The following is an 18,689-nucleotide window of genomic DNA, read 5'->3' as shown; positions in this document are numbered from 1 at the left end:
CTTTTGGCAGGTGCATGAATGACATAAGTGGGCTGAATTGTGCCTTTTATTTATGGAATGCCAAATGGTTGGTAAATTTGCTCTCCACCTGGTGCTGAACTTGTGCTGCTGAACTCATGCTGCTGTGGGATATACTTATCAGGAAAGGCTGAACAGGCTGGGACTCTTTTCCATAGAAAAGAGAAGGCCGAAGGGTGTCCTGATAGAGATCTTTAAGATTATGAAAGGGTTTGATAGGGTAGACGTAGAGAAAATGTTTCCACTTGTTGGCGAGACCAAAACTAGGGGCCATAAATATAAGAGAGTCACCACTAAATCCAATAGGGAATTCAGGAGAAACTTCTTCACCCAAAGAATGGTAAGAATGTGGAACTCTCTACTACAAGGAGTAGTTGAGGCAAATAACATAGATGCATTTAAGGAGAAGCTAGATAAGCACATGACAGAGAAAGGAATAGAAGGATGTGCTGATAGGTTGAGATGAAGTGGGGTGGGAGGAGGCTCGTGCGGTGCATAAACGCCGGCATTGACCAGTTGGGCCGATCGGCCTGTTTCTGTGCTGTAAACTCTATGTAACTTGATGTATGATGGCGTATGGCAGATATTGGCACCTATTGCCTCAGTGGTACAGCGTCAAGCTACATATTGGCTGATCCTAATTCAAAGCAGAAGTGAAGCACCCAATGATATCTGGAAGCACTCAGTGAGGTAGAAACTTAGTGTAGTGGTCACTGTCATTTTCACTGTCCGGATATTGTTCCTTATTTACAGGAGCTTGACACAGGCCTGAGATAGCATTCCTGTTCAGCTGCATCCTCCTTCTTTGCTGTTCATTGTTGAGGTGATGTGATGGCAGTACTCATGCTGCACTGGGAAGCCTGCCAGAAAGTCAGCCATCTAATTTTAATGTTCCACATTAACTGCTGCTTAACAATTAGTTAACTCGCAAACAAAAAGCAGGAACACCAGGTCTGTGCTTTAACGAGTGTTAGAAATCACAGAGCTGATTATTCCTTATCCTTGCCCCTGGGGGAATTCCCAGTCCCATGAGCACAAAGGCCATGAAGCTGAAACTTGGATCGCTGACACTCCACTCCTTTTATGTTGCCCCAGGATTTCTGGGGCTAACCGGGGGGCACAGTACTTGACCTGCACCTGCAGTAAGTGATGGCCTGATGAAGCTAAATTAATGAGGCAGATGCAGGCATTCCCAGCCTCTTCTCGTCTCACTTCCCTTTACGACCATTTCCTGGGCACCTCAATGCATGGTCACTCGAGGACCGTAGCACTATGGCCTACCCCAGCTACCTTGCAGGTCCTGGGGGCAGGCTGAAAACTTTAAGGTGAGTGAATTTGTGTAAGCTCCTGATACACCCCCACCCCCCTCACCCACCCAGAATGTTAAAGTTTTATCAGGACCTTTGATCAGTAACCACAAGATCCCAATCTCTAAGGCCCCACATGCAGCTGCAGGTCTGCGAGATCTGCAGCTGTGTCTGATTTTCCTGCCCCTTCCACCAGTGTTAGGCCTGCCACGGCGCAGACCTGCACTTGGGGTGCCCCCAAATGGCCTGGGATGGGAAATCCCAGTCCACTTGCACTCCTATCCAGCACTGGGAATGCTGGCGATGGAGGGGAGGTAGGTGAAAAACCTGACCTCTTTACTCCCAGAGACAAGTTTAGGAGAGTGGGCAAAAATATGCTAACGTCCATTAATGCTAACACATCAAATTCCTATCCCATAATGTAACTTTAGAACATGTCAGCTCTAATAGTACAGAGTAAATGAAACTCCTTAAGATGTTGAATTCTAATTCCTGTCCAACCTGTAGCTGACTGCATTAAGCACAGTACACTGCCACCCTGTGGAAGTATCGTGGTTGCAATGCAAACTTTGTTTTAAACTCACACTGAAAAGGAGTCAAGTGATTCACAACTTCTGTTTTGAACATTCATTTCATGGTGTATATTTACTCCTGGCTTGAAACATTTGGCAGTTTAAAAAGAACCAGAGCATTTGTGGAAACAGTGCCTAGCACCTGTGCTATCACGTAACTCCACTTATTCACACGCAGGCTGTTTGGATGACAGTGGGGTCCTCTACACAAAGTTGGTAAAGATGCTTAAAATGTGGATGAAGTCAGTAAAATTGTGCCTTGCAGTCTCCATATTACAAATGGATATTGAAGCACTGGAGAAAGTGCAGAAAAGATTTACAAGGATGTTACCAGAATTGAGAGGATGCAATTATCTGGAAACGTTCAGCAGGCTGGGCTCTTTGCTCTCGAAAAGAAACTAAGAGGAGACCTGATTGAGATCTTTAAAATTATGAAGATATTCGATAGGGTCGATGTGGAGAAAGTGTTTCCACCTTTGGGTGAGTCCAGAACAAGTGGGCATAAATGTAAGATAACCCTAACAGATCAAATGAAGAATTTAGGAGGAATTTCTTTACGTAGATAGTAGTGAGAATGTAGAACTCCTTGCCTCGTAGAGTGGTTGAGGATAAAGGGGATATTAGATGCATACATGAGGGAGAAGGGAATAGAGGGATATGGGGACAGGGTGGGAAAAGATAATTAGAGCAGGAGGAAATTTTTGTGGAGTGGTGAACACTGGTATAGACCAGTTGGGCCAATTGGCCTGTTTCTGTTTTGTAGATTCTGTGTAATTCAGATGGGGTACGAGGTCACAAGTACCAACAGCCCTTGAGTAGGTTACCTAAATGGCTGTTCTTCGCATTTGAGCCAAGAGAATGACGCCATTAATTTATCCGAGAATTCTCCCAATCGACCAGCGTAACATGGGCAGAAGATCTGGAGAAGCCCCAGGGAAATTCTACTACTGAGTGTCAGTATGCTATGTGACCATCACAGCCAATCCTCTCCTAACCCAACATCCATAGATAAGAACTTTCCAGCATGGGTCACTAGATGGGAATCTGGAGCAGGAATCTTGGCTATTTCTTCCCTTCCTCGCCTGCGGGCGCTCAGGTTAATTGTAGCACCTCAACTACTACTTGATTGAGATCAGTCATCTCAGCACAGACTGGGGATCAAACCTGGGACCTTCGTGGTCTGTCCAGCGCAGTAGCACACTGAATTGTCAGTGGGAGCTGTTACAGAAGTAAATCTATGGACAAAAACTACTTTCTGGAAGAAGGGAAGGTGATCTAACAAACAGACAATAACAGCAGAAGGCTGAATTACGCTCTTCAAATTTTCATGTCAGGAAGAACTTGTTATTTTATCAAAAGTTTAACTCTGGCACATAATCTGATCTATTCATTACCTAAAACAAAAGCAAAATATTGCAGATGCTGGAAATCTAAAATAAAATTACCTAAAATGGGAGCGGTTGCTGTGTCAGTTGAAATAGTTTTATTTTTCAACACTGCCTCCATCACTTTCATAAGCATTACCTCTGGTGGTTTAAAAGAACCCAGTGAAACCTGGTAGGGGGTGCAGTGAGAGCCACAGCACTGAACAGAGCTTTAATAGAGCCCCTCAGGGACTATGAGCCATCATTGCAAGGTCATCATTGCAAGGACGTCATCCTTTTATTAAAGGGACCGGATTTACCAGTTACATTTGAATATGGTTCCCCATAAACTTTTACCAATTAACTATGAGGATGAAAAGAGGGAATAATGAATGAATGAGGTGTGCTGAAACTATCAGTGGCATAACAAAATCCAATATAAAGCCATGTCTTGGAGCTTATTATTTCCATCAAATCATGAGTTTTCTCATATTATAAGAAAAGAAGACAAACCAACTTTAAGAGAGAGTGCATGGGGAGAACAATTGGAATTTGAATCAAACGTCTGAAATATTCTCAGTGAGCATCCCGGTAGGTTTACAAAAAGCCATCTCAGTTACTCTGCCACTTGTGATTGAATTCAGATTGCTAGATTAGCCATTGTTTTCCCAGCTGCTGTCTAAGTGTAATTTTATTTTTCATTCCTCAAATTATTCCCTCTTATTTTCTCCTCTTACTCGCCCTCTCCTGAAGGTGAAGACTGAGGTGTAGTTCTGCAGGTGCCAGCAACTCCCCAGTACCTGACCCAAGTGGCCATTCTTGTGATCTTGGACAGTGATGTTGACATGCTGTTTGACCAACCTAAAACACACACACACACACACACACACACTCTCTCTCCTAGAGGTCACTGGTTAGTAATCAAGAGTGTGAACATTGTATGAATCCATAGCCAGTGACACCTTAGTGAAGGGCCAATGTCCAAAGTGCAGGCTGACACCGAGGTTGAAAGAATAGCAGACAATTCAAGGTAAACATAATTGTAACACCCTGCCTGAGATTAGTTAACTAAGCACAAACCAGGGACCTTAATCTTATTTTTCAGTAACTTTGTTGTTTTTGTTCATTTTATTGTGATTTTTTTTTTCTCCCACACAAATTTAGGCCCTGTTAGTTTGACTGGTATTACTTGTATGAGGAAACATTCTTTCTGACATGCTTTCATATTTTAAGAGATCTGAATACTGCTGTGCACAATATATTGAGACCTTTACGATCAGTTTTTACTGATTTCCACTGATAAATTCCCAGTTGTTTTGGGGGTGTGGGGTTGCGGGGTGGTGGGGAGGGGGTTGCTGTGAATCAGTAAAAATAAATTTCCTTCTGAATTTCAGAAGAACATCCCAGAATTTCCCATTGTTTTCTTACCAAAAATCAGGTCTGGAGATGCGCGCGCATTACATCCCTTAATATCAGGACCCATGTGAAAGAACCTTGATAATGACTACAGTTATGTTAGTAACAAAATGGGCACACTGCATTCAATGATAACAACATGACATTCATAGCACGTACTGCAAAAATACATTTAGCATCAACTATTTCATACTTCAGTCAGACTTAACAAATATTTCTACTCAATGATACTACGTTGGCAATGTACTGCTTCAAGCAAAGACTTTAACAGTCAACATTTTGAAGTACACAGTCCACTCACAAACATTATAACTTTTAAATTTATAAGTTTTACCACTAAAATAGCTTGGCAGCGTTTTGTGACCATGGAAACTTACATTACTTTGTGAACTGCCATTGAGGTCCATAAATGTGGTATCTGTGAACTGTATAACTAGTTGATAGTTGTCATTTAGCTTAACAATATTGCATTGTGCTGTGCTGTATAGTGCTAAATAACTAGGGGGCACTGTAAATCACTAAGCAGCACAATATAGCACAATACAAATTTACCCTTTCTTGGGCACTAATTTTCCCTCTGATTTTCTCCCAGTTGTTTAAGATACAACCTGAAAAAAACAAGTTTTTAAATCTGCATTAAAAACTGACTTTAAAGGCCCTTAATAATATGCCTACCTTCTATTCAACAGAAAAATCAGAGGAAAGACAACTCCAGTGTCTACTCATTCTCCTCCTACAGTATTTCAGAGACAGAAATACAATGCCAGACACCAGCATCACTGGACATCACTGGACATAATGAGATGGGCTAACTTTTATTGAGGAAGGCTCCTTCTTTTCTTCTGTGCCTGTGTACTCCCAGCCTCAGAGGAGCATTCCTACTGCATCAGAGTAAAATTTTCCATTTCCACATATAGCTTCCTGATGTGAGACCACCAATTTTGCTAAATTTTGCACTGTGGAATTTCCTCTGGCTGGGAAGTCAGTGATGAGGGGTCATCAATTTAAAATTGTCACTGAGAGTGAGGAGAGAGGTTAGAAGACATTTCTGTGTGCAGCGGATTGTTGGAGATGGAATGCTTTGCCACAGCGAGTGGTTGAGACAGGGACAATATTAAGTGTAAGTTGCACAAATATTTGAAGCAAAGGAAGATGCAGGGCTGTGGGAAGAGAGCAGGAGAGTGAGATAGTATTGGAACACTTTAGCAAATACATGATGGGCTGAATGGCCATCTATATTATAAACTTTGTGATTCTATAGTACACTCACTAGAAACTGGTTTGAATCAATTCAAGCTCATTTCACTTAGGAGCTTTGCAACTGACAAATAGCAAAGATTTTTATTCCACCAATCAATCCTGGGTCCTAAAAGTGCGAGGACACTGCTAATCCACTGTGTCGCCCAATCTGCTAGATGTGTTGTATTTTAACTTTCTGCATTTTCTTTTCAGAAGAATGACAAAGGGCCACAGCTCCTGAATAACTTGCCAGCAAGGGTCCCTGAGGGCGGATTACTACAGATTACCAACCGACTGTTGCGAGCAGCAGACAAAGACGCCAGTGACTCCGAGATCATCTTCAATCTAATAAGTGCAAAGGAAGCCCCTAAATTTGGTAGTTAATAATTCATCTTATGAACAATTCACCAGATGCCTCTTATGAGGAAAGAGCGACTCCCATCGCAAAATTTGGCTAGGCTGCTCTTGGTGCAGCAGGTGCAGGCAAGCCTGCCCATTGAGCCCACTCAACCTTATTTTACCAATGTCATATTTCATTTCATGGGGTGGAGGAGCGGAATAAAACTGAAACTTTTATAAAGATTAGAAAATGATGCCAAGCACCGTTGAATGTTTATGTTTCATTCAGTTTCAGTTTTGTAGGGACTTGCAATTTGTTGCCTGATTTCACTCTTTGTTTCCAGTAGCACCAGTTATATACAGCATGTTTTGTGTTTACTTATTGTGCATTTATTGTTAACCTTAATTCTTAATAGGTGATGTGATCCTTTTGGTGCCAATGCCAGCTGATGGCCCAGCAGATGGGTGGCAAAGGCTGCCTGATGGGAAAATAGCTACTGTGACTAACTCGTTTACTCAGCAGGACCTTAACGATGGTATTGTGTGGTACCGACACTCAGGGGTAACCTCTGCAGAGGACTCATTCAAGTTTCAGGTACTGACATTGTGGGATTGGTATTAAGAGTCTTTAGTTGCTTTGAAATTGCTGTATTACAATGATCGTGTCACCGGCTTCTGACATGTTGGTGTCACGCAGACACCAACATCAACACCAATGTAAATTTGCCAGATTTGCTACGGCTGGCAGCTAGGAAGACCCAGTCAGAGAAAAACCCAGCAAATTCAGCTGCATGAATCCTGTGCTTTAGGGAGTAGCAGCCTGACATGCTCCTGAACCCAATGTAAAGAAACATCAGGAAAACACCTGAAAAACTACTCAGAACTGAAATTTGATAAAAACAGAAAAGGCTGGAAATGCAGGTTGATCAGCATTTGAACAAGAAAGAAGTTAATGTTTAAGGTGCAACCCTTCATCAGAATTGGCATGGTTAGACTGCAAAAGCCCTTTTTTTTATAGGACTGACGAGGACAAGGCACCTACTTTTAAAGCTTTTCCGTTAATTCTCAGACAGCCTGACCGTAAAATAAAAAAACCACCAGTATCTTAAATCCACCAGTTTTTTCCTCATCCCCCAAAATTTGTTTTGTAGGTAATTAGCCTATGATATAATTAGTGATAAGTAAGCTTCGTAATCCGAAAGAGGAATCTGTCACACCCCCACCCAACCAACATATAGGAACAGGAGTAGGCCATTTAGCCCCTCGAGCCTGTTCCGCCATTCTATGAGACCATGGCTGATCTGTGACCTAACTCCAGATATCCGCTGTAGCCCCATATCCCTTAATACCTTTGGTTGACAGAAATCTATCAATCTCAGATTTAAAATTAACCATTGAGCTAGCATCAACTGCCGTTTGCAGAAGAGTGTTCCAAGCTTCTACCACCCTTTGCATGTAGAAGTGTTTCCTAACTTCACTCCTGAAAGTCCTGGCTCTAATTTTTAAGACTATGTCCGCTAGTCCTAGACTGCCCAACCAGTGGAAATAGTTTCTCTCTATCCATCCTATCAGTTCCCCTTAATATCTTGAAAACTTCAATCAAATCATTCCTTAATCTTCTAAATTCCAGGGAATACAACCCTAGTTTGTGTAACCTCTTACTTCCGTAAATTATGGTGAGTCCCTGTCCCTGATTCAAAATTAGTTTCCTTGGGGCGTGATATCCTCTTCCTCTACTGTAAATACTGATGCAAAATAATTATTTAACATATCCACATATAATTCGCCAGTTCATTCATATCATTGAACTACAGAGAATGCTTGGAAATTTATCAAAAATGTAATTCTACTCAATCCCACTATAATTTATATTCCAGTCCTTCATTTCAGGATTACCTCAGTGGCTGGTGTATTCTGGATAAAATTATTGGACCTCTTTAACATAAAAAAGAAACACCCCAACTTATTGGTAATTAGAAGTGAAAACTTTAGCAGACTATTACACCCCCTCCCCCCATCTCCCCTCCCCTCCCCCCCCCCCCACCCCCACCCCCAGCCCAGGGTGCTGGATTTGATTGTAAGACATTGTTACATTGGCAAGAAAATGTGGGTCTACGATTCTGCCACCAGTTTTAGCAGTGGAAATGCAGGAAGCCTGACACTTGGAGGCCACTCTCCTGCAATAGAAACTAAACAAGTAGCAGTGTAAAAGCATTTTTTAATGTCCTGCTGCCACCCTGACTGAGAATAGCCAGCACAGCACAGATTGGGAATTGAATTTGGGACCTTGCTGTTGTATTCCTCAGTAACACCCCATATGATGCATTTACCCACTGAGCCACTGACCCCAGTTCCCATTTTACTTTGTTCAAATATTTTATTACTTTCCAGCGGTTTATTTTAATACTGTTTTCTTTAAAATTATTTTTTTAAGAGTACACAAAACATACAAATCTGGGTGGTTTCAGACTTGTGTTTTGCATTGATAATATTGCTGTCCAGTGGCCAAGAATTGGTGTGCAAAAATAGAGGTCAAAAGTCTTTGGGGGCCATTAAAATGAGAATGATGTTGTGTAAACTAATTGAAGCTGTTTAGTGGAACGTTTTAGAACCTGGGTAGTGATCTAGCAAAAAAAAACAATTCATTCTGTTGGTTGTAGTTGCTTCCTTAATTGAATACATTTTATCCACACATATTATTGAATAATAAGCATTGAAACTAAAATATCTAAAGGATGTGCAATAGGATACACTTTTAAGGACCAGTTTTCTGACTTCATTTTAAAGTACAGCTGTCTCAGTCCTTGACTGAATGTCAGGTGAATATGCGCCACAACGCTTTTATTATTTTACATAAAATGGGCCTGCAATCCTCCAGTCTCCTAAGCAACGGATTTTACAGTGACTTATCATGCTTGAGCCTGAGACTTCATTGCAGATAAGTGCTGGGATCCCAATCAAGTGGAGTGACCTCAGCTGTTCAGGCCACACTGGAGAACGCAGTAATGTGAAATGCAATATCCATATGAAACTATCTAAAGCTCTTTGATTAATGTTTATATGGAGTGTCTTATTATTAGCTCAGACTTTTAAAGCTGAATTTCCATTTTGTTGCAACCACATTTACATTGATTTTAATTTTGCAACAAAACGCAAACCCATTAAAGATGAGTTGTAAAAAGGATCTTTTGTAACAGTGCAGATATTGTGATACTGCTTTGAGATAACAGCTAATTTTACAAATTTATGCTCCCAGTTAGGAAATATTGCTTATTAGATGCGCGATTTTGTGAACGTTCCCCAACAAGTAAGAAGTCATCATTTATCACTAAGAAAGTTTAAACTGTACAAATAAACTCAGAATTAAAATATATCAGGTGGTTTCTATAATGGATGACAATCTGCAATTTCTGTTTATGCCTCGGCGACAAGATGAAAATGTACCCCATAAGGTCTGATTAATGTGCAAGTTACTGGGTGAATAAAAACTGGCACCATCAAAATATTTGAATCAAATGTATGTGGTTTTTAAATCACTATCGCTGTAGAATAAATACTGAATGCAGGATGAAAATCTTGTAATGCCATGTTTACCTACTAAATAACAGTGACTACATTTCAAAAGTAATTTATTGGTTGTGAAGTATTTTGGGATGCCCTGAGGACTGGAAAGACACCATATAAATGTAATTCTTTCTTTTATTACAAGTTTATTAGAATTCTACACCAGAGTCCATTTTTGCACAGCTACACCCCTTTCTGTTCACTGTGCTGTAAACTATGTCTCTTAGCCACATTCCAGGAATGTAGGCAGCAAGCTTGCTTTGCAGGATAAAAACAACACAAAATGTGCTGCAAATTGTGACAGCAACAGAAGAGGTGGGAATACACAGCAAGGAGCAGCTCACAATCATTTAGAGGATTGAGACATTGGACTCTCACCATTGAAGATTACAATCACATTTTTGTATTAACATTTAAGAGTATTACAACTTTGCTCACAACACACAAAGAACCAAGCAAATAGATATTGATTTTCTTTTGGTTGAATATGAAACAAATTACAGTTCCTTGGAACAAACATTTTTCAAATCCTTTTTATGTAAGCATAGCAATATACCATCCAATAAACAAGCCAAGGAAACAATTTCTGCCACCCACCAGTTTTTTTTTGATGCAGGTTACAAATGATGCCAGGACCTACACTGGAGCTGAAAGCCATATATTTCAAATTGGAATTTTACCGAAAAATGAAGATGCCCCACAGCTAGCTCCAGGAGTTATTACCCCTCTACAAGTCACGGTAAGAATTACCTCATTAAGTCACCCCGTTTCTGCTAGACTCTTCCAAGTTAAATTTAATAAATTCTTTGCATGAGGTTCTCAAGAAGGAAAGGTAAACAAACCCATTTGCTTTTAACTACTTACAAAGAGGGTGGGTGTATGTGTGGAACACAATCCATCGGGAGATAGTAGAGTTAGATTGGGTCAGCAAATTCAAGAGCGAGCTAGATATTGCATCAGGACCTGCTGACTGTGGACGTGTGGGGGGTAATTTTCAACTTCGCCACCTGGGCGGTAAGCTGGCAGAGCGGATCGTCCGCCCTGTATAAAACATGAACCTGAACCAAAATTGTGTAGGTTGTATAGAGGGCGGGTGACCTGCCCAGGCAGCAAAGCTGAAAATTTACTCTGCTGTTTTATAAGTGCTGTAAAATATAGGCTCCAATGTTGAGGTGCAGATGGAATTTTCTTACCCGGGGTTTTAATGGCCTTTTGGCATTTTAGCCATGTGGTAAATAACAATATAGTTGTCTGTCCATTGGTCCATTTAAATCTTTAAATACTGTTTTAAATATAATTCAAATTCAAATGTATTTTGATATTTAATCTATTAACAGGCTTTTAACTGCAAGCATTATTTATACCTGTTTCATTTTTATATCCTTCTCACAGAAAAAAAGGTCTCACATTTGATGAATAGAAAATAAGTGGGAAGAACATTTATTCTGTGAAATACTTTCAGATAACCAGCACTTTTTTTGTTAGGCACTTGAAGATCGAGTTACAGTAATCCAGGCTTCGCAATTGTCCTTTGTAGACAGAGACACGCTAAGCCAGGATCTAATCTACAACATCACGGTTCCACTGCTCCCAGAACATGGCAAGTATTAATAATACATATAGTGGGGAAAGATTTCCTCTGTTCTATATAAATGTATTGAAGATTTTGATACACATAGCACACAGAGGAAATCTTCCCTACTGCTTGCTTTGTGAGGGATTATTAATTTGTTTGTCAAATATGATGGTAAATTTGAAAGAAAACAGATAAAAAAGTAACATTTGTTTTGACGTAAGAAAAGTCGAGGATTATAAAAGGCCATTTGGCCAACCGAAACTCCTTTCTCCAGTACATTAACTCTCCCTTCATGGCATTTAATTGAATAACACTATTGTTTAAAATAATTGTTCTCAGGATATGGGCGACACTGACAGAGCTGCATTTATTGTCCACCTCAAGTTGCCTGTAGAATGCAACTGAACTAGGGCACTTCAAACGACATTAAGGGGGTGAATTTTTGTGGTGGTTCTCCCATTCGTGTGCTGTAACTTTGGCAGAAGAGTCATGACAACCTCAGAAAAACAGCGTAAACAGTTTTTGCACCATTTTTTCAGGGACTTCCACCAAAGCTACAGCAGACTGGCAGGAAACCCCCCGTGGAAATTTGCCCCTTAAGAATCAGCACATGGTGTGGACTAGAGTAAGGCTGTAGGCCAGACTCGGTCGGGGTGTCCGGTTTCTTTCCCTGAAGGACATTAATGAACCAGTTGGGTTTTTAGATCAGTCATGGAGCACTCATGGTAATTTTTTTCCACATTCACCCTATAATTCCAGTCATGTATTCTATATATTTACCAAAAATTGATAATAACCCATAAAATGAGGTCAATGGAAAAGAAAATCAGGCGGAGAGAGGCCTGCAGATTCGATATCCCCCGAGATCAATTTATATCCCTGTGTCGTTCAGTTTCTGGCCAAATGCCTTAATTTATCTTTGAGTACCTCCGACGCTTCCTCTCTATATTATTTATTCCCATATGGATTACCACCACGGGCTCCATTCTGACTTTCTGCACTGACATTCACGTTTCCTCAATATTTACAATGGTATCGCCTGGCAGATAAATCACCAGCCTGTTAACTTTATATTTATGACAAAAAGAACTGTTCACCACTGGATCTGCAGTTACGATAACCTCCAATTTCCTCACCACAGCTTTTCCCCTTGTTCCACTAAACTGCTCCATCTTTTCCTAAATTTCCCCTTCCTCCTCTGGAATACCACCCTCATTGTTATCCTATTACCTTCTTGTTATTTCCTGTATTATTAGTCCGCGGTGCTTCCTGCTTTTCTTACAGCCTCTCATTACAGTAACTCAATCCATCTCCTCTTCCATTGTCTCTCCTACTAAGTCCAATATCAGTCACAAAACATCGATTTAAACTTTCACACCCACCAATCCCCCTGTGCACACCAACAATAATCAGCAATCCTACCGTTTTCTCCTTCGGATTGTTTGATTATCAGACATGCCCTTAACAATAGCCCTGTCTGAATTCTATCTCTGATGAATATAAAAATATCATAGCCCACATAAACAATTGCTCTCATTTCACTTTCTACCTTCTTGTGCAGCTGAGGCTTTAAACGAAAAGTGGTTTCTCATTTCTTGCAACCTTGACATCTCTCTTAATTTTTTTTAGTTGACCAAAAGCCAAAAAGAGAGGCCTACTTCTCTTCAATTTACCTTCCATTCAGGGTGACTTATTTCTCAGATTAAGCACATTACCTCTGGCTGCAATGTTAGGCAAAGTGCTACTGACACATTTTTTCCAATAAGATAACACTATTTTAAAACTGCAGTGCCTCGTAACTGCCGCAGAATTGCATTTTTTGACATCTAGCTTTGATTTATGGATCCAGAACAGTTTAGAAATGTTCTTCCAAGCACCATTGATCATGAATATAATCATTTTCACAAAGGCGATCATTTTTTAGAATCCACAATATTTGCATGGCATTAAATCCCAATTTTCCTGTTAATCAATGAGCAATGAAACCTAGGGGTGGAGAGTGCAGGTTAACAGCAAAATGGGCATTATTTTCCCAATGAATTGCATGATGGAGAAAATGTTTTGATAAGAAGGATTTTTCCGCTCCGACCTGTGGAAGCAGACATCAACCAAGTGTTTAGAATCAGTGCTGTTACATTGTAATAAACTTAATATGTTGTAAAAGTATGAATCTAATATAATTATATACACAATAATGCATACCTGAAAGTTATTATTGTAATTAAGTGATTCAGGTGTAGTTGTAAACTGCAAAAAAAAGTAGACTGAAATTAGATTGCCACCTTGAAATAACTCCCGCATAAATGTTGTTTCATACCTTATTTTATGAGGTAGCATTGTTGATTCACTTTTGGGCACATTTTTGTGTTGACATTAGCTGGCATTGGCAATACAAGTTGGTGTCCTTGACGTGTGGGAACTGTTAGGCAAAAGCATTAATGACTGTGTCATCATCACTTCATATTTACTGAGAAGTCATTTGCATTTGATTACCCAGGAAATTCTATGGCCATAAATGTTCTAAACCAGTAACAAAAATTATATAAACCATGCAGTGCCTTTCTATCAATTGTGATGCTTTTATTTATGTCAGAAAGGGGTGCTGTACCCTTCAGGGTACATTTTATTAATTTGTGCTCCCAGCACGGAGCCTCATGTGGCAAGAGCACATATCAGGACTGCCTGCCAACATCCAGTCTCTGATGAGCTGCGATTTCCTCCAGCTAAAAACATTGGGAAGATCAAAGCTATTGTCTTTTGCCGCCATCAGAAACTACAAACCCTTACTGCTGACTATTCCCTTCCTCGGCCACTGCTACAGGCTGAATCAGACTATTTGTAACCTCCCTAAACTCCTCTGCTATCCACCTCCCTCTCCTCCTTTAAGACTCATCTTAACACTCACCTTTTTGACAAGGCATATGGTAACTCATCCCACCCCCCAATATCTCCTTATTTGGCCTGGCATTGATTTTTTTTTCTTACGCTTCTGTGAAGCAGCATGGGATGTTGTTCTACATTAAAGGCGCTGTATAAATGTAAGTTGTTGCTGATTTAAAAGAATCTTCTAACTGGTCCTTCATCAGATTACTTGATGTTATCAGAATCAGTCCTAACAAAATGGTACACCAATAACATTAATTAAATAAGCTGTTTATTTAACGTCTGTCTCTAATGTCTTAGAGTATAGGATTTTAACGGACATTTAAATAACAGGCAGGAATCAATGTAAGTATTGAGTAGTTAGTTTAATTACGGAGATATCACTTAGCTCAGCAGAAACAACCAGACTTAAAGGCGAAGAAAAGTAGTCACCAAAAAGGGGAAGGAAATGTAAATTCAATGACTGATCTGCATAGACAATAAGTAGGTGGTAGCCTGTTTTTTTGTTGCTGTTGTATAAGCATTGTGTTGCCTTGCTTCAGGTATTCTTGAACACTCTAGCAGCCCTTTCTTCCCAGTCACGTTCTTCACTCAGGCTGATATTAACAGTGGGAAGATCCTGTATCGTCCTCCAGCAGCATCTTCGCACTTTCAAGGCCTATTCAAATTCTCCTTCACTGGTAAGAAACACAATGCAAATATATATAAAATAAGATTTTTTTCCCCCACAAGCATAGTTATTGCTGCTTATTCCGTGAGTGCTATTGGTGACTTTTTCAACCACAAGGTCGGTATTTCTCAGATTTGGAGCCGAGGTATAACTTGCACAGTGCAGTAAATGGTCAGCAAGAGCACAGTCTGGCCATTCTGCCAGCGGCCATTTGACTATAAAATAAATGGAGTGTCTTATCTGTGACAGGAAGTTACGGGAATTCTTTTCCTGGGTGACAAAATTGACAGCTTACACGTTATTAGTGTTTCTGAATCTGGGCCATTCACGTTAATGAAAAAAATACATACAGTCACAGATGAGTTTTCTTTATATCTCTCCAGGGCTCATGAGATCACATTGGTATATTTCTGCTGGTCAGTAATGTTAATAAATAATAAAATAGGTTTCCCCATTTTATACTCACGACAACTTTTTCATTTACATTAATAACTGAAAGTAAATATACCCGATTAAGTTTTAGCATTAAAGACTATCAAAGGTCAAATGTTCCTCTTATTGGGGTCAATTTTAAAATCAAATTGCGGGTGTATTGGGGGCGGGCAGGCTTGTGAAAATTAAAGCCAGTGGGATGATAGTTAAAGAAATAAATGTACCTCATACTTACGGTACTTTATTTCTGACATAGTAGATAGTTGAAATGATTTTAAACTTACCCACGGCTTCCGATTCACGCCTCATGAAACTAGACGTGAAGGGAAAAATCAGGCAAAAATAAACAAAATAAATTAAATAAAAAACCATTGCACAATGTTAAAGAACAAAATAAACCTACCTTTCCACCCTGCTCTGATGTCCGACGTCTCCCTGTCCAATGTCCCCCTCTCTCTCCGATGTCCCTCTCAGCCCCCGATATCTCCCTCTCCGCCCCCGATATCTCCCTCTCCAATGTCCCTCTCTGATCTCACCCTCCCCCACTCCCCCATGTCCCTCTCAGCCTGTCAATCAGGCTGGCTGCCGGGCGCGAAACCTAGAAAGAACTTTAATCACCATCAATTGTTCCACAATCGTGCTAGAAAAGGTACGTTTTTTTTATTCCGGTTTGCTACGTGCACCTTCATCCCCCCCTGCTGCCAACCCACCACCATTTCAAAATTGAGCCCATTGTGTTTGGGTATAAAGGATCGATTGATGCAGTGCATAAGAGGAAAATTGGGTGGGGAGGATCACATTCCCTCAACAGAGCATGTCCAATTTTCCGTCCGTTAATTGGACCAAATATCAGGTAGACTCAGTTACAGGTGTGTGATCCTCTCCTCTCCCACCAACCAATTTTCCTCTATGCACTGCATCAAGGCGATCTTTTAAGCCCAATCACAATAAGTGGGAAATCTGCTACAAATAGTTTGAACTTCACTGGATGAATTTTGTACTAGTCACGGTGAAGTATATCACTGCTGGAGAGGAGAACATTCTTTTACTTTGGTCATCTAGTATCAACTCCAAGCATTCACAGGTTAATTACAGCACAATCAATTGCAATGCAAAGCTCCCTTGATTCTGTCTTAAAAGATGATAACTTCTCCTCTAAAAAGCCACTATAAATTTGCACTTTCCACACCAGCAACTATTATGGCACTCTGAGTGATTTTGCTGTTGTGATTTAAAACAGGGTTGAGAGTGCCTAAATGAATTACAGCTAACAAAAATAACTTTCATATAATCAGTCTGAGCTGAATCCACAACTGGATTCAAAAGGTGAAAAGCCAGTGTCCATGCTGCTGGACGATCCAGTCCTCACAGTTTAAATCCTGGAAGTTATAACTGTGCTGATGCATTTTTGTTTAGAAAGCTGTTAACTTTGTACAGTTCAATTTGTTATGGTACTCAGAACCGTGAACCATTATTTGTACTGTTGTATAGGTGCATTTGTTTGTTCCATTTCCAATGGTGGGCATCTCCAAACTATGTAATTTGAGCCTGGTTTTATTCCCCTAGGTCTGCCTGAGTCGGTGAACTTCCTTTTCACAGGTATACAGTTCCTAAAAACATGCTTTCCTCAAACTGACTCAAGTAAATGGGTTTCTAACCCCCCCCCAGACAAGTCCTTAGTGGTGGCGTTGAGTCCTACCCTGACCTTTTGAATCTGGTGTAATTGAACCTTAACATTCTTGCACCTGAAAGAAAGCTATAGGGATGGTTATCAGATACACTGTGTGCAACGGCAGCTCCAGACTTTCAGGGAAAGGGTTATCTCCATACTTGCATGTCTCCTGATACCTCATCCCAAATCTGAGATTTATATTAAATGCTAATTTTCTATGAATATAAATAATACAATGTCAAACATGTTCATGGCCTATTGAAATGTTAACATAGTGAAGTTATCATCTTATAAGTGAAAGAATTAAATCTTTTCAAAAGTTGCATTTACCGTGTAAACCAAAGAAGCACTTTAATTAACATACCTTTAATCCTCTGAGTAGTAATCAGCAAGTGTTTACTATACATTGGGTGGGATGGGAGTGATTATACAAGCATGCAATCTCCATGGGTTTTCTGTTAACACCTTCTTTGCATGGCTATACAAGTTAGGGTTCAAAATAGAACCAATATAGCAATGGCTTTATAAAAATCTTCTTTGTTTCAGTATTATCTGTTCCTCTGATAATTACAGTTTTGAATTTGTTTGAGCAGTATGTACATTTTTCTGAAAAGAAAATTATTTTTAGGCCTGGATAATTGAGATGATCACCACAATTTTGTCTTAGATCAACTCAGTACATTTCATCCACAGGTGAATTATACAATTATCTTCCATCATAAAAAAGTTAATTTCTCTCCTTCTTTGGGTCCCTCCTCTCTCTTCCCCCATGCAAAGCACCACTGTCAGTCTCAGAGAAAGGGCAGGTTACCTGCTCCCAAGCCTCTATCAGCACTGGTCCGTGATTGCTGGAATATCTACAAAAGCGACACGGGTTGACCTGTTGGAGATGTTTCTTCCCTTTTTTTGGAGAGGAATCTTGCTTGCCATTTGAAGTCATGAACTCAACGTGCTCAGTTCATGTTGGAGCCCACATCCTCCCTCTCTACTCCCAGTGCACTGACCCTCTGGGACTTCAAAACTAAATGAGTTAATTTACATTATAATTTAATATGTACTCTCATCCTTTCACTCTGATAAACCAGAACCTCTGATGAAATGCCAACTTCAACACTTTTTGCAATTTGCTCCCAAATAAAGTTACATAGAATTACATGGAATGTCAAGCACAGAAATAGGCCATTCGGCCCAATATGCCCATGCCAGTGTTTATGCTCCACACAAGCCTTCTCTCTTCCTACTTCATCTAACCCTATCAGCATATCTTTCTATTCCTTTCTCCCTAATGTGTTTATCTAGCTTCCCCTTAAATGCATCTATGCTAGTCGTCTCAACTACTCCTTGTGGTAACGAGTTCCACATTCTAACCACTCTTTGGGTAAAGAAGTTTCTCCTGAATTCCCTATTGGATTTATTGGTGACTATCTTATATTTATGGCCCCTAGTTTTGGTCTCCCCACAAGTAGAAACATTTTCTCTAAGTCTATCCTATCAAATCCTTTCATTATCTTAAAAGACCTCTATCAGGTCACCCCTCAGCCTTCTCTTTTCTAGAAAAAGAGCCCCAGCCTGTTCAGCCTTTCCCGAAAAGGATTATCTGCTCAGTTCTGGTATCATCCTTGTGAATCTTTTTTGTA

At 40.1% G+C, this 18,689-nt stretch overlaps 1 protein-coding gene across 3 annotated transcripts in view; it reads left to right on the top strand.

The window, feature by feature from the left end:
* Window positions 1-18,689, top strand: part of fras1 (Fraser extracellular matrix complex subunit 1) — a 451,223-nt gene that overhangs the window by 321,288 nt on the left and 111,246 nt on the right. Inside the window, exons 30-35 of one of the 3 annotated variants that reach the window (XM_067990729.1) lie at window positions 6,130-6,292; window positions 6,672-6,850; window positions 10,436-10,558; window positions 11,305-11,419; window positions 14,821-14,958; window positions 16,947-16,979. In XM_067990729.1, the coding sequence (XP_067846830.1) occupies window positions 6,130-6,292; window positions 6,672-6,850; window positions 10,436-10,558; window positions 11,305-11,419; window positions 14,821-14,958; window positions 16,947-16,979 (751 nt within the window). The remainder of the gene's footprint in view (window positions 1-6,129; window positions 6,293-6,671; window positions 6,851-10,435; window positions 10,559-11,304; window positions 11,420-14,820; window positions 14,959-16,946; window positions 16,980-18,689) is intronic. The other 2 variants (XM_067990719.1, XM_067990709.1) reach the window with 2 other exon arrangements.

The sequence above is a fragment of the Heptranchias perlo genome, chromosome 1 (genome assembly GCF_035084215.1).
Source record: "Heptranchias perlo isolate sHepPer1 chromosome 1, sHepPer1.hap1, whole genome shotgun sequence".
Classification (NCBI taxonomy): domain Eukaryota; kingdom Metazoa; phylum Chordata; class Chondrichthyes; order Hexanchiformes; family Hexanchidae; genus Heptranchias; species Heptranchias perlo.
The sequence above is the reverse complement of the archived record's forward strand: the minus strand, read 5'-3'. Positions and strand labels throughout refer to the sequence as shown.